Source organism: Tyto alba, unplaced genomic scaffold, assembly GCF_018691265.1.
Source record: "Tyto alba isolate M040663 unplaced genomic scaffold, T.alba_DEE_v4.0 Super-Scaffold_40, whole genome shotgun sequence".
Classification (NCBI taxonomy): Eukaryota; Metazoa; Chordata; class Aves; order Strigiformes; family Tytonidae; genus Tyto; species Tyto alba.
In genome coordinates this window covers 11330227-11346410 of record NW_024881316.1, presented here as the reverse complement: position 1 = coordinate 11346410, position 16184 = coordinate 11330227, and the positions used below count along the sequence as shown (strand labels likewise).

At 42.7% G+C, this 16184-nt stretch overlaps 1 protein-coding gene across 1 annotated transcript in view; it reads right to left on the bottom strand.

Moving 5' to 3' along the window:
* Positions 1 to 48: 48 nt before the first annotated feature.
* The window catches only part of RARS2 (arginyl-tRNA synthetase 2, mitochondrial), a 39905-nt gene continuing 23769 nt past the window's right edge, over positions 49 to 16184 (bottom strand). The window contains exons 13-20 of the mRNA XM_033002833.2: positions 12043 to 12119; positions 10591 to 10715; positions 6450 to 6517; positions 6241 to 6350; positions 5144 to 5239; positions 2326 to 2400; positions 1370 to 1433; positions 49 to 195 (exon numbers count right to left, since the gene is read on the bottom strand). Coding sequence (XP_032858724.2) covers positions 109 to 195; positions 1370 to 1433; positions 2326 to 2400; positions 5144 to 5239; positions 6241 to 6350; positions 6450 to 6517; positions 10591 to 10715; positions 12043 to 12119 — 702 coding nt within the window. The 3' untranslated portion in view covers positions 49 to 108. The remainder of the gene's footprint in view (positions 196 to 1369; positions 1434 to 2325; positions 2401 to 5143; positions 5240 to 6240; positions 6351 to 6449; positions 6518 to 10590; positions 10716 to 12042; positions 12120 to 16184) is intronic.

Sequence of the window (16184 nt, the reverse complement as noted above, 5' to 3'; positions counted from 1 at the left end):
GATGGCAAGTCTCCAAACTGCATCAGCAATGACACACAGGACAGTGTATTACCTTGAAAAATCTCCTTTTACTAAGAGACGTGACTTTATACCGCGCACGGGTCTCCGTTACATTTGAGTTACAGGTGTAATGCCCAGAAGTTTCATTCCGTTGGCTAGAACCGAGCGTGCAGCTTGAAAGAGGCAGAGCCTTGCCTGGAAAACAAAGAGCAGCCATCAGCTTCCGCTACTGCTACGGAAAACAGGGCGTAGTTCTCAGGCCAGCAGTTAGGAGCAGCCTGCCAGAGGTGGGAAGCAGCGTGCGTATCCTCCACGTAATCTGAGCACCCAGTAACCCACCCCTGCCCGCAGGATTCACACCAGCCGGCAGCAGCCCGGGGCAGCGTCAACGTGGGACACTTTTGTCAACAAAGGGAAGGTGGAATGGGGTGTCCAGCCCCATCGAGTACCCTCGGGGCAGAGGGAGCAGAGGCAAGGCCTGCAGAAGAGCTAGCACTGACTGAAAAGTGAAAATCTGTCACGCCCCAAGGCTGTTCCAGCCTGAGGATACGGCTGGAATCCCTCTTCTCGCTGTGCCTGGGTTAGAGGCTGGCAAGCAACTACTTTGGAAATTCCGCTCTTCCTTGTCAGTGCCTTGGCTGCCACACAGCTGGCTGGTTGGGAAGGGCTCCGTCAGCCTTGCTCTGAAAAAGTAGTTCTTGAAAGCTGTCACATTGTAAGATATTTAGAAATAGCTTTTTTTACAGGGTAAGGAACTGAAATTTTCCTTGTAGCTTGGACTGTCTTAGCCCATCTTCAAAGGTGGGAAGGAATACCCACAGCATCTAAGCTTGAGTACGGCTCCACCAATTCCACTGCAATTTTTTTCCCCCACAGCACAGCTCATCAGTTAAATGTGACTTCCTACCACAGTCGGTTACATGACTGTTTTTGAAAGAGGAAATAGGAAACAGAAAATAAGAAAAGGCAGCGTAATTAGTATCTCATTTGCTGAGCAGTTAAGGGGTCAAACATTGCCAGGGAGATCACTTGAAAATAACATGCATCTGTTTGGAACTGCACATCAACAGCTGTCAGCCTCTGTGCTTTCATTGAAAAGGCAATACTGACAACCTGGGATAGGCAGGTGGCAGGAGGAAGGAGACAAATTCAGTCACCTCCTAATTCTCTGTCTTCCCACATAACCACTACAGGCAACCCCCAGAAATTAACCTGCAAGTTCAAATGCTCAAATATTTACTTTTTAAAAGTTCAGAAGGGAAGGGATTTGACTGGGCTTGGAGCAGTTGTGCCTGTGGAGCAGAGATTTTTGGGGAAGAGCCCGGCTGGGTCAGCCCTCAGGGCACCACAGAACACCACTGTGCCATACCTGGGCCAGGTCAGGGCCGCTGCCTTTCACGGGAAGGGTTTTATGTGCCACGGCTGCAAGATGGCTAAAATGGAAAACGAGACTGGTGAGAACGAGCAAGACTCTTGACAAGAGCAGTGCTATGGGCTACAGAAAGCGGCAGAACTGGAAGAGCCACACCTGCAGCATGCCAGAGACTTCCTTCTGACAGGCTCTTTCACCTGGCTGAGGGAGAGCACAGGTTTTCTGTAGCCTGCGTGTCGTCAGGTCGTGCCATCAACAGCTTAACGCTCGTAAAATAACTCCAAAGCACTCTCTCCACTCCCCCCACCGAAAAAAGAAAGACCCTTGAGAATCTGGGCTCTCATTCTCAAGGTGCATGATTCCCCATACAATTTTCCTTAACTTGTACTTGCCCATACACAGGCTCTACAGCTTCCTCCAGCAAGTCCACTCCAGTGTTCCACTGTGCTGTTAAGTCAGACACATCCCCGGGGGACCCTCTCCATGGAAGTCACACACGCAGGATGATTTATAGCAGTAATATGTTTGGTCCCTCTCAACATGTGGGCTGCCGTCAGTGGTTAAAAGGGGTTTGGACAAAATCTCCTACCTGAAATTTTGAGATCTGAGAGCATGTTATCAGCTCAAATCTGCTTTTAAGATATTATTAGTCCAGCATGATCTCGGGTTCAGACGCTGGGTTACAGCCAAGTAGTTATTTTTTCTTGAAAGCCGTTAGTTTCCGAGGAGGCTCCTGTCTCCTTTCTTCTTGGTTCCAACCTTGATCTCTACTATTTATTGTTTTATTGGCTATCCTACTTTACACCTTTCCTGCTCCAGAGAAACTGTCCCACAAATTTACATCTTCCCACTATTTTTACTCTTCAAAGCAGTGCAGGTGTGAGGGCTGCAGAGCCAGCTCAGGGAGACCTGTCCTTACCGGAGACAGACGCCAGGATCGGCGAACACCTTACCTAAGTGTGAGGAGGTAGCTGACAATGTGCTTGGGTTGCAGATCCTGAGAAGATCTATACAGGACCTCATCGTACCTGTGAAGGAAGAAAAAGATTGTTTGGTGTTCAAGCGGTAGAAGAAGGCGTACTTAGATATAAGGCTCCTCAGGCTTGCTTAAGTCAGAACGAACACACAACCACAACTGTGGAATTATCAAAAATAATCGCCTGAACCAGACCTAAGCCATGTAATTAACACACGATTGGTAATTTCTTCCTCGTTCACTTATTATTGAAGATGGCTTCTGTTCCTCATCATGCAAACGCTGTAGATGGCAGAGCTCAGAGCGGTAGGCTATAGCAAAGAGAACACAAGAGCTATATTTGCTCCTGGAACATTATGTCTGGTTTTACATTTCAGCATTAACTGTAAGTTCCTAGGAGCAAAAAGCATGTATTAAATAACGAAGGCAGTCAAAATAGTCCCTTAGAGGATGTTGCCTTTAGTAAGTGCAGCTTAGAATTTTACATAGCTAAAGGGAATCTTGTAACATTAGAAAAGACAAAAACAAAGTGGGTTTACATAATCCTGGAATAAAATTGATTTATGTAAGACAGTACTGAACTGGGTAATACAGGTGGACTCCTGGAGATCCGTGTTTTTTTCTTCATGTGTTCTGCTGCCCGCTTGTGTACACCCTCTTCTTCACAGCCTGCAAGAAGTTCCCAACACCCCCTGAGGCTGACGAGATTTCAAATTCAAAGTGGGGAGCGGACTTGCTGGTCTTTGCTCAGCTCCCAGGCCCATCGCCGCCGGCCTGCCCAAGCTGAACTTCCCTGGGATCTCCCTCCTTTAGAGGCAAGCTGCAGGAGAACCGGGGAGGGAGCTCGGGTAAGGAGGGCTCCGTGGTCACCCAAGAGCTGTAGCACCAGGGAGGGAGCGCTCCCCATTCCTTGGCGGTCAAGCTACGAAAACCATCTCTTCCACGTGCATTCAGCAGCTCAGCTCAGCCCGTGTGCCTCAGGCAGCCACGGTTCTGACAGGGAAGGTCACTGCCCCTCTGTCGCTGTGCAACAGACCCGAGAGGCACAAGATCTGGGGAACCTCTGCATTGTCTCAGGGACAACGCGGACATCAGCCGCTGCCGGCGCCACGGAGACAGAGACACGGGTGTACAAAAATTACTGTTAATTTAACAAGCACCATCAAACAGCCATTAATGAAAGCTTCAGGAAGCAACAGAGTTGGTGTGAAATGAAGGGGCCCTCTTTTGGTACCAACTCTGTTGCCTCATGAAGCTGCCATTTCAGTGTTGGCCTACGACGACTTGTTAGATTATTTTCTCAGTTAAATAAGTCCGCTTTTGCAGGGATATCCATGATACCTGCAATCTCCTATTCATTAGCCTGCAAAGTCAATGGTATTCAGAACTGGCCAGCTAATTTTCAGGGCAAATTCTTGGTAGCTTTTCAAACAACAGCAGCAGCAGAGCCATGGCTAGCGGGCTTCTGACAACTCAGCAGTGTTTATCATGGAAACTTTTCAAGAAGAATCCACTCATGGCAACTCACACGGAGGACTGAACAGTAATTGTTACTCCTCTAATAATTTAAACATGAGTTTGTTAGCCACTGAGTGCCTGGTCCAATGGATAATGTAAATTTCTGCTGGAAGTAAAGGCCCCAGGAGATGTTTCATATAGATTCCGTATGGTGCCTGGCCAGACTCAAAGGCCTTTGCAATAAGCAGACCTGAAGCTCTATAAAAACAAGAGCCCTGCAGTGGTGCAACAACCTCTGTTTGAAAATGGACACGTGTCTGGGACGCAGTGATCCCTGCAAATCGACCTGAAATACATTAACCCTGTCCATTTTCACACACAACAGGCAGCTACACACTAATCCGGTAAAAACCAAGAAATGACCCACAAGTTTTCTGTGAAATACAATTATACTGGGTACATAAGACGCTACTGGTCTTATTTAGAGTGCTGCCTGTCTTGCTGTTGCCCAAGAGAGCACGCAGCATACGATAAGCTGCAGGCAGACCTCTTGAGGCAATTACAGTTAATGTAGGGACTCTGCAACCTGCAGCTGCAGGCTGAAAGGAGCCACCTGGGGCTCTGGCACGACCTTTGGAAGTCCCAGTTTTCAACAGATGCCCTCAAGAAGGCCTTAGTGTGGCCAAATGAGTTAACTCCCGGGCACTGTGCGGCGCGCAATGCGGCATGTAGGACCTCTCACCAGAAATTCTGAAAGCCTCAATCGCTTCCAACTCCACAGGCTGCACAACACGGACAACTCCCCTGTCTCTGTATTTTAATTACACACCTATGAAATAATGAAAGCAGAAACTGCACAGCTTTAATACGGAGTTAATGAAGAACGTTACAGCTGTAACAGGTATCAGTTGTGCATGTTCAGTAGCTCTGAAGGGTGCGGAGCTGCTGAATGTGCGTGCACATGCTCCACCTCACCTCACCCAGGAGCACTTCCTCTCCCCTTTCCCACATGACGGAAACAGAGCAAGAGGGACCAAGCAAATCTGCAGCTAATATTTATATAGAGCTTAGCATATTTTTGTGAAGCCAAGAACTAATTAAGAGCCTTATGTACACAGAGTATGTTCCAAATAGTGCTTTTTCCCTGGCTTCTAAAGTCCACAGAAAGTTCAAGTGAGCGCTACCACTGCAATCAGTATGATCCAACAGACAAGCCGTTGCCTGAAATAGCCATTTTCCTCTTATAATTGCAGAGTCTGTGTCTGCTCAACAGACTGGCAACAAATTCAGAAGTTTATTTTAAGGGAACTGGTATTTGGAAAGAAAACTAGACAAACCTGAGAAGATGCTGAAGAACAGAGATGGCACCCGGCTCTTGCAAGCACGCCACATTAACGTCAGTTACCTTCTCATTCCCATGTATCTGTTCTAAACTAAAACGTAAAAATGAAAAACAAATGTTGGATGAAAAACTTTTGTTAGCAAAGCTGAACAAGAAAAACAGCAACTTGTGCTTTTAAGAAAAATGGGTAGGCATCTTCTGCTCAAGCTGAATGAAATATTGAGACAGACTAGCTGACTTCAACCCAAGATACAAAAATTATAGTGTTATAATATAAAAATATAGTGTGCTAGCCATTTAGTATCAACAGGGTTAGAGTTACGCATAGACTACAGGTCCAGAAGCTGATTCTAAAAGGACTAGGGAGGAAGGTGGTCAATACCCTAGTAATGGTACCCTGGTACCATCAATACCTTGATAGTAAGGGAGTACAAGAGGAATAGACCAGAAAGGGACCAGGCTTGCACGCTCTCCCTGAACACCACCTCCTATAATCATTGCCTCAGACAGAATACCAGATTGGTATGGACCTTTGGCCTGATCCAGAAAGTATCTTACATGCTCTTATGAAAATACGTATCGATGTCTGCATTAAAAATGCTCTGACAAATCACTGTAATTGATAAAACTGTTCAAACTGACCTGAGTCAACAGGATGGGGTCTGCTTTTAACCTTACTGACAGTGGGAAATACCAGAATGTTAAAAAAAAAACCCCTGAACTACAGTGGTAGCCAAATAAATTCTGGGATTTGGTATATTTTAAAAGTACAGGCATTTTGTTTTTTAGATCAGTTTCCTTAATCCTAGGGCAACCGTTCTTCATCACTGACACCAACCGCACAGAGAGGCTGTTCCTAGAACCGAGAAAGTACATGGACAGCTAGCTCAGCTCTGTGGAAATTTAATTTTAATTGGCTTGCTCTTCTGGGAAATCTGAGTGTTTCCTATTGTGAATTCAGATCACTGCTGAAGGAAGCGAGCATGTGTCATGTTTATGGAAGGAGTTAACACTACTACTTAATAAAGAAGCAGGTTAATAAGGTTAAAAGACGTGTCAAACTGTACCTCTCCATACAAACGCTCCTCTTACCTATGGAGCCTGGCATGGGTGTACTGCAAGAACACGCCTGTATCGCCATGACTTTGAAGGGCTCGATCCCAGCTAAACTGATAATCAGATGACAGAAGGCCCCGGAAGTCCTGGAACAATAAATCAATGTCACCTAGATACAGCTCTCCATCTCAATTTTTAACTTTTCACAGAAGATGCAAACAGCTCGGGAGGCAGCTCAGACTCACCTGAATTATGAGTGCCGCAAGACCAACCTTCTCTGCTGTCTCCATAGGGTCTTCTATCTCTTTGGTTGCTGAAGAGAAACAGAGAAAAAGAAATCATAAGTCTGTAGTAGCATAACAACTCCCTTGCTCGGGTTTGGAGATGCCAGTAAAACAGCACTTTCTAAAACTGTGAACTAGCAATATGGAAATTGTCAGGATGCACACAGCAAGAAGTCCAGGATATAAATCTTAGAAGTTGAGATACAGCTGTTTCAGATGGGCTTTTTCCTCACTTTCCCTAGTATGAATAATGCAGATTGTAAGGTCAGAAAGAAGGGTTCATTGCAACGGACTAGTAGACTACACTGAATTCCCCTTCACAATTCAGACAGCCAGTCTCTAAGATCAGGAAGAGAATGACAGGACAATTCAGATCCTGTTTAAAAACCGATAAACTCCAAGTGATGTGGAGGCATAAGTAGTCAAAGAAAAATCGTTTCAATGGCTAACGGAGCATTAGATGTACATTTAGGGAGTATTCACACCATCTACTGTAGATACCTGAACTGACTATACTCAGAGAATCTGAACTGAGGGAATCATAGAATGGTCTGGTTTGGAAGGGACCTTTAATGATCCTCTAGCTCCAACCCCCCTGCCACGGGCAGGGACACCTTCCACCAGCCCAGGGTGCTCCCAGCCCCGTCCAGCCTGGCCTTGAACCCTTCCAGGGAGGGGGCAGCCACAGCTTCTCTGGGCACCCTGTGCCAGTAAAAAATTTCTTCCTTCCAGTCTAAACCTACTCTTTTCAGTTTGAAATGGTTGTCCCTTGTCCTGTCACTACTAGGCCCCGGTAAAAAAAAGTCTCTCTCAGTCTTTCTTACAAGCTCCCTCTATCTGATGAAAGGCTGCAATAACATCTCCCTAGAACGTTCTCTTCTCCAGGCAGCACAACCCCAACTCTCTCAGCCATCCTTCATGGGAGAGGTGTTCCAGCCCTCCGAGTATTTTTGTGACCCTCCTCTGGAGTCACTTTAACAGGTCCATGTCTTTATTGTACTGGGGACCCCAGAGCTGGACCCAGCACTCCAGGTGGGGTCTCACCAGAGCAGAGCAGAGGGGCAGAATCACCTTCCTCGACCTGCTGGCCACACTTCTTTTTATGCAGCCCCAGGATACAGATGGCACTCAGGGCTGCAAGCACCCACTGCCAGCTCACGTCCAATTTTTCAAGTGCCAGACATCCACCCAAGTCCCTCTCTGGAGGGCTGCTCTCAATCCACTCATTCCCCAGTCTGCCAATACTGCTGATTGCCCTGACCCATGTGCAGGACCTTATACTTGGCCCATTCCTCAAGCCTGTCCAGGTTCCTCCGGATGGCATCCTGTCCTTCAAGCAAATCAACTGCATCACTCAGCTTGATGCCATCTGCAGACGTGCTGAGGGTGCGCTCGGTCCCAATGTCTATGTCACTGATGAAGATATTAAGTAGTACTAGTATTGGTCCCAGTACAAACCCTTGAGGGACACCACTTGTTACTGGCTTCCACCTTGGACATTGAGCCACAGACTTCTAACTCTGTAGACAAGGCCATCCAGCCAATTCCTTATCCATCTAACAGTCCATCCATTAAATCCGTATCTCTCCAACTTAGAGGCAAGAATGTTGTGGGGGACCGTATCAAAGGCCTTACAGAAGTCCAGGTAAATGACATCCCTAGCTCTTCCCTTGTCCACTGGTGTAGTCACTCCATCATAAAAGGCTAATAGATTAGTCAGGCACGATTTGCCCTTCTCCCTGGGTAGACATGACAACCACTTCTCGAAAGCTCCTTTAATTCAACAGACTGAACTTAAGTCTTTCATTACAAAACCTAATTAATCTGGAATAGCCTGAGAATGTCCTCACAACAGCTGCAGGGAAATGTCTGCAAAGCTATTTCCAGATTTTTCACAAGTCAAGTGATATTCTTCAGCAGAAAAGCAGCATGCGGTTGCGTACAGAAATTCATCAAAGGTCTGTTTCTTCCCTGTCTCACAGGGATGTTCACAGGACCAAGCTGGTGCTCCAGTTCATCAGAAGTACAGCAAACCTGCCTACGTAACAGCACTTTAGATGCTGGATCTTCTGGCAAATCAATTACTTGTGTTTGGACCCACGACCTTGCCTAGTAAAAAAGGTGATGCTTTTGACATACATAGCACTTCCTATTTTTAAATTTGGATCACAGTGTGCTCTATCAGGGTGTCCTCTTCCTGTCTGCCTCTACTGGAGAAAAAGGAGGATTCTTGTCATAGTCTTTTACAAGGCAAATCTGTTCCACTTTAGCAACAGCCAAGTGCATTTTTTTAGTAAGGTATATGTAATCTATTAAATTTGCAGAGTTCATCTTAAGGCAACGCTTCAACTGAAACAGTTTTGCAGTACAGTTTTAGTACACTTAGATTTATGACTTTTGCTTTGCTATTTCTTCTTGCCAGGTCAGCAAAGCCAACTGAGACAACTTTGAGTAGTTGATGCTACTCATACCTTTGCTATTTATAAAATTCAGCAAGGACTAAGCTTGAAAAGCGTGGGGATAGTTCATAACCCTGAGAACACTCAGAGTGGCTTTTCATTCACAAAGACAAATATGTTTAGGTTACGGTATTACATTTCATAACTGAGATTTGTTTCAAAACAGAATAGCTGTCTCAGAATTCAGGCTTTTGTTTAGATGCTTGATGAGACACATACAAAGCTATCTCAGAGAAAGTAAAGCAGCAAAGGAAATAGGCATTATACAGAGGATTTATGTGGACAGCAGGATTCACCGAGATGAGCAGAAAGAAAAAGGATGTCAGTAATGGAGACTTAAATAGCAGAAGAACTGCGTACAGCTAATAGCAAGGAAAGAGTTTCTACAGAGGTATTTAACTAACCAGCTCCAGCTCCCCACAGGCATGATTTTTAAAGCCAGCATAGGCTGTTAGATGCCCAGCTCCCAGAATCTTTCCAATGACAGTCAGGCATTTTGATGCCACACACAAGTTTGTAATATCTTTCGCTGTGTATCCAAACACTTTTCAAACATTGAAGACACTGCTACGAGTCAGGGATTTACGATTTCTAATTTAGGGAAGGGGAAGTAAGAGAGGAATTCAAATATAAGGGGGGAAAGCTTCTACAAGCACAGACAAGATTCAGGATCTAATGGATAAGCTGTAGATACCGCTGCAGCGACATCTGAACACATTACTACTTTTAGCTGTTCTTCTGCCTACTGCTTGTGCAATGGAACACTGGTGTGTACCTCTCCGTGTCAGTTCAGTCCAGCACAAAAGTAAGTTTGCTTTGCGCTCAGTTATGATTCTAACCTTTAAACTGAAGCTCTAAGCTCCATTCCTCTCTGCAGTAAAACTGGTTTGAATTGAGGGTCACCCTTCTATCATTCTGCCTGCCCCCTCTTCTCCTTGTCCACCCTACAAGCAAAATTATCTGGATTTAAAAAGCCGAGGCGGTGGAGCAAGGAAGATGTGCACTACTTAACCTGATCAGTTGATTGATTCAGTTCAGCACCTAACTACAGAAAGCACAAGAGGGGGCAGCATTTCACCGGGAACTGCTCGAATCTCTACTGCATCAAGAGGAAACAGCTCTAGAGCCACAGCCTGAGATGCAGGCAAACATCCCCTCTGCTGCAGGGCAGTGACCTCCTGGGGACTCCGGAAACAGTCCTGAGGCTGGGAGGATGACAAGGCAGTAGCTGCAGACAAGTTACAGTCAATCTTGACACAGAAAATGGTCAGAGCTACAAATCCTTCGCATGAAGTCTGACTGTTCCCTAAACTCCAGCCCCAACCCCACTATTGACCAGTTTGTTCCTCTAGAAAAAAGCAACTCTTGTCCCCCAAAGGCAGGTGCTTCCTTCCCAGTGCAAAAGTACAACGAAATAATTTCACTGAATGTTAAAATTTGCAAATCTGTAGTTTAGGGAAGTTCACAGAATTGTGAAGGATTATTTTAACATTGTTGGTATTATGGGAGATACAAAAATTCACAGATCAGGGCATATCACTGTGATTAGTCTGATGCAGGGAAAAGTGAAGGACAGAAAAGATGAAATGTTTTTGATCAACACAGAACATCAAAACAAATTAATAAGACCTGAAATAGCTAACTTTTTGTGGAAGCCATGTTTTGTAACATCCTCGCGCGAACTTCATTTAAAACATCTTCCAGGAAAATTACTTCTCCTCTCCGAGTCTTCATCCCTTGAACTCGACCAAAAGACACATGCTGGCACCTGTGTTGAAAAGCAGCAGGACCTAAAATTACATTTTAATCAAGAGAAATGTTTGCAGTGTTTGTTCAGAGCTGGATTCTTACCAGGAAACAGCAATAACAGCTGAATAAATAGAGCTCCAATGTGGGAAGCTTGGTGATATAGTCAGTAACTCTCATTTCAGCAACCAAAGCTCCATACTTATTATGTAATGGGAAAATTATGATCAGAATTATGATAACCTGGTCATTTGCGTGCTCGTGGGAACCTCTCTTGCTACTAGCTTTAGTACAGAGGACTCAATGCAATAAATTGCAATAAATTGAGGAGAGGCAAGATGTAGACAGATCAAATTACTGTGGCAACACAGATCTGTTAATAAGATTAGAAAGGGAGTCATAATAATTCTATTGTGGCCACGTTAAACTCAAAGTGTAATTAATCATTGGTAATAATAAAACATTAATTGCTTCTGCTCACAGTAATCCCCAACATTATCCTGGATCCGTAACCTAAGGACTGTCATGGTTGCACTCCAGCTGGCAACTAAGCACCACGTGCTTAGTGCAACGTTAAGCACTGTGAAAGGAGGCAGACTAATATTTCTGAAGGCTAAAATCCCATATTGAACCACAAAAGACATGCAGTCTGTCAGAGAGGAATATGATTTACACTGCAGATCCATTATTGGCCTTTGCTCAGATTGCTACCAAGACTGATAATTACAATGAATAACAGTGGTGATACATTTCTCTGCAACAGACATTTCAAGCCTGAAGCATGATACAAACTCAGATTAAAATTTCTGCTATAATATCATACTTCATGAAGTAATCACTTAATATGTGATCACATAGTATTCCAGAAGTCTCTGAAAAACTGCTGCTCTTTTTCACCTCAAGCAGTTATGAAAGACCTGTTAAATGATAGACAGGGCTGTTTTTCACATCCTGAACATGCTGATATCTCCATTTGCAAATAGACCAGCCGCAGCAGATGTACAGAATTAAAAGGGTGGTGTCGAGGACCCAAGGCCCCCATTGCACACAATTCTGAGGGTTTGTTCTCTTATTTTTCCCTATTTACTGGACTAGCATTAGCTGGGTCCTATGGGCCAAGTGTCTGCTTGCACTCTGGAGTTCATTAGTTGCACACCAGCTGCACATCTTGTAACTTAGTTTCATCCAAAATGCCTACATGATGCATGCTACAGCATGGTGGTAGGCGGACACAATCAGGAGATTCTCTTCAAAATAGCACTCCACTTAAATTCCAACACACATATTACCCATTCTTTTTTTTTTAAAAAAAAAAAAAAGGTATATAATTAAGATTAATAAATACATACCTTTCTGCCCAGTCATAACCCATGAGCTTCAGTATTTGGAACAAATGTTGAAAGTGATTACTTTGACTTTTATCTGTCTAAGGAATAGAATTGGTGCATATCAGAAAACACTCCAAGATTGATAAGGATTAGCTTTTAACACACACCACAGATACTGTGCCAGTAAGTCACTGCAAGCAGAATTAAGACCTCTGAAGACAGACAAGACTTCAAAAATGTAACAGATGGAATCTATGGCAATGGAATTTTGCATCTCTTTAGGAAAAATAATGTACTTTTCCAAAAATTGTTACTCCTAGGTCTTGAAGGCAAAGCCATGAAGTGAAATGAAACCTCGATGTTCTTCAGTTTCACATAATCTGTGAGCTGCCCATCAAACAAAATACCTCCATTTTCACTTCAGAACCTCGTCACCCTTGTTACATTCCCATGTTTTACATCACCAAACTTTAAGGTTCCTTTGGCTTAGAAACAGAACACCTCCTTAACCTGTCTGTCTCCAGAACCCACTAGTTTATATTGTCTCCAGTGTGGAGTTTTACATCTTAAGTGAGGTGCATAATTAAAAAATTAAAAAAAAAAAAAAGAAATGATCACATTTTCATATTAATGATGCATCTTGTGCTCCCTTCCACTTCCAATTACTCTCTCTTATGACTTAAAGCAGTTTCTGAGTGCGGTTTACGTCTAACAATGATCTTTGTATGTCTTTCTAGCTAACAGCTGTCACTACGAAGTTCACTTTCCTAGCCAGTTGTTTTGAGTTTGTCACTCAGATTCCTTTACCCCTCCTTAAAAAACACTTCAGTGACAACCAAATAACCCCTATTTCATTATTTGTTTGGTGCTCCAAGACAGGGAATGAGCAGTGAGTGAAGTGCTTATCTGTGTTTCTTCTCAACTCTACCATTGTATCAAGCCACAAGCCCCTGCCTCCTTTCTCACAGTTCCCCATATCTTGCCCCACTCCTATGCATCACTTCTGTGCCGATTCACAAGGAAGGCTAAGAAATGGATAGTGTTGGTCAGCATTTCAACCAGGGCCTTCCAAGCTCCTTTCCACACACCTCACATATGACAGAAGCTCTCTGTACCTGTAAAAGCCAGATCTCTTTCGCTAAAAGATCTCACAATAAAACTTAGAAAGTTTAGATTAAGGCCAGCTCACTGTGCTGGTCAACGCTGCCTGACCGTTTCTTCTGCTTCTCTCTAGGCCAGAATTCATCTCTATTCTCCTGGTTTACAAGAGATTATACATTCCATGACAGAAACGGGGTTTGTTTTGTGTGCACAACAGCATGTCCCTCACCGCCCAGACCACGATCACAGCATTTAAAAGCTTCTTTGAAGGACTGCAGTCTTTTGTGAGTAGACATTGTGACAAATCATGACAATACTCACTGTCAAAAGACTTCAATCCTTCTGAACTTAATTGCTTCTTCGTGACTGTTCACTGAACAGAATTTTCAGCTAAAATTAAACTAAAAGCCAACTTAAGTTTGTATTTACTTGCTTTGACAAATGTATATAGAAATAGCGTAGAGAATAATATTTAAAATCATTAACACAGAATAATCTAATAATAATCTAAGAACTTTTTTTTATAATCCCTTAAACTCCCGTGGAATTAAGAACATGAAAAGAGAGACCAAGATAAGAATATCTATCAGGCAGTACAAGCTGAATTCCATATTTCAGCTGGCCACCTGAAAACTGAGCATCAATTCCTGTGGTTTTGGGATGCTGTGTGATACTGCAAGAAGCATAACAATGAGTGTTTACAATGCTTGAACAATTTACATAACTAAAATTGCATGAAAACCAAATCTGTTAAGAAGTATGGAAATAAATACTAGGACTACCACACAACTTCATCTCTGCCTAAAAGTAACACTAAAATCATGGATGTGTAAGTAGGTTAAAAAAGATGAACCTGTAGACACTAGAATTTCATAGAACTACTTTTTTTTTTTTTTCATAGCTTCAAGGAATGGCAAAAATAACAAAAATGCTCAAAAAGAAGACTTGCATTATGAAGAATGGCAATTTTTTTCTTTACAGGCCCCAAAATTATACATGTCTAAATGCAGTCCATCTGGTTATCTTTAAGGGAGAAGCTTGCAGTCTGACAGTGTGGATTATATATAATTCTTCATATATAAAAGCATTTTCATCTCTGTTTTGAGTGCAACATTCAATGGAATCTTAGTACCTCTTTAATAATACATGCCACACATTTAAAAATGTTTTGAATATTTTGCTCATGTCAATGCATTTTTATGAAATAGGTAGGATTTTTTTTATATATAAATTGGTGAATGCACTGATTTACAGCATTACAACTAATAAACCAATTTAATGTTCTTTTAAACAAGTGGATCTGATGAAAATCAGATGATCTTATGAATTAAGACTCAAGAGTCTCTAAACGATTTTCTTGTAACAAGATCAGGATTCTGAAATACATTTGGTTCCAATAATTAAAGACCGAAATCATCAGTGTTCTCACTTAAACCTATGAAGTCCTCCTGCCTCTGGTAACACTAAGTAAAGCCCTAATCCACTACAAAGTACTTCCACAAAACAGCAGCAAAGCTCAGCAAGCCTGGCAGCTCCCTCCATCAGGCCGTCTGTCCCACAAACTCTCCTAGCAGTTCATGTTATTACCCCTCTCATTTTATGACCCACATTCTCAGCCCTCAGAAAGTCAGAAGTGATAAAAATACTAACCATGTCATCCAAAAACTATGCCACCTTAATGAGGATGAGAGAACAGGACCAGACAGGCTAATCTGTCATTTCCAACTTGAATTGGACGTTGATTACAACAGACACACTGATCACATCACAGTCTGGTTTTGCTGCATATCTGTTTGGACTAGCAAATCAAAGAAGCCCAGGCGAAGAAGTAAACAGTTACTGGAGTTCAGCTGTGAGCAGCCAGTCAGCTCAAGACATTGCTTCGACACTTGCTCACAGCATAAACTTAACATGCAATTCATATCCTAATTTGTGCAAAATACCCACTCAACTATTTTCTTTCTAACTGTTCCTTCTCCCTTGGTCCTTGGCATAGCAAATACAAATAATTACCTATCCACATGAACTAGACGGGAAACTTCCTTAACATTCCTAATGCATTGCACTTTCACAGCCACGCTGCTCTTCGATACCAGTGAGCCCATGTTCCAATGTTCCAGTCAGTAGAGGTAGAAAATCTCCCACCAAAACTAAACAATTCCCCCCAAAAAAACACAACCAAAAAAATCCCTGTTCTATGACCACATGTGGGAATGGCAAACTACTGGAAACTTCCTGAAGACTAAAAATAAAAGGAGAAATGTAACTAAAAGTCACACTTTAAACAATCTGTGTATTTCATTTGATGCTTACTGATCTCTCCCCCTCGCCTGAATCATGGTATTTGCAACACTATATTGACTTTTGAAAAAGCTGTACCAGAGATGATGTATGGGCGTTACCAAACACATCGCAAACACGTGGATTTTTTCCATATGTTATTAATTGACTTCATATGAAAGATCATGGTTTTCAAAATTATTTTTTTCTAAATCTGGGAAAAAGAAGATTTAAAAGTATCATGTGATATTTGCTTGGTAATACTAGAGCAAAAAAGAGTTTCACACAAGTGATGAGATAAGCCTGCTATTCATTACTAATACTGTTGGAATTGTTAAAAAGAAAAATAATCAAACAAAGAAATATTAAAAGATTCCCTGTCTACAACTGCTTCATCCAGATTGATTAAGCAGTACTTTCTGTGCAATTTCTACACAATGAAATGGAGGCACTGTTCAAAGCCATAAAAATTTACATTTCAGATAAGATATCAGGACTTTAGAGTAGACTTAGATTCATTCTAGACCATTAATTTCTAAATGAACATTTCACAACCCTTTATAACACTAACATCTTTTTCTGACTTGTTTAAATATTAATTACAACATTTATACAGAAAATACAATGTCAATTGAGTAAAAGTTCCTTTAAAATGAATTGCAATGAATTTTTACACCGGAGAATAACTTCAGAGCCAATTTTTCAACCATTCTGTGGGTCACAAACTGAAACAGAACCAAGAAACACTGCCACGCTGAGGCACAGCTGCTGGGCAGTAAGGG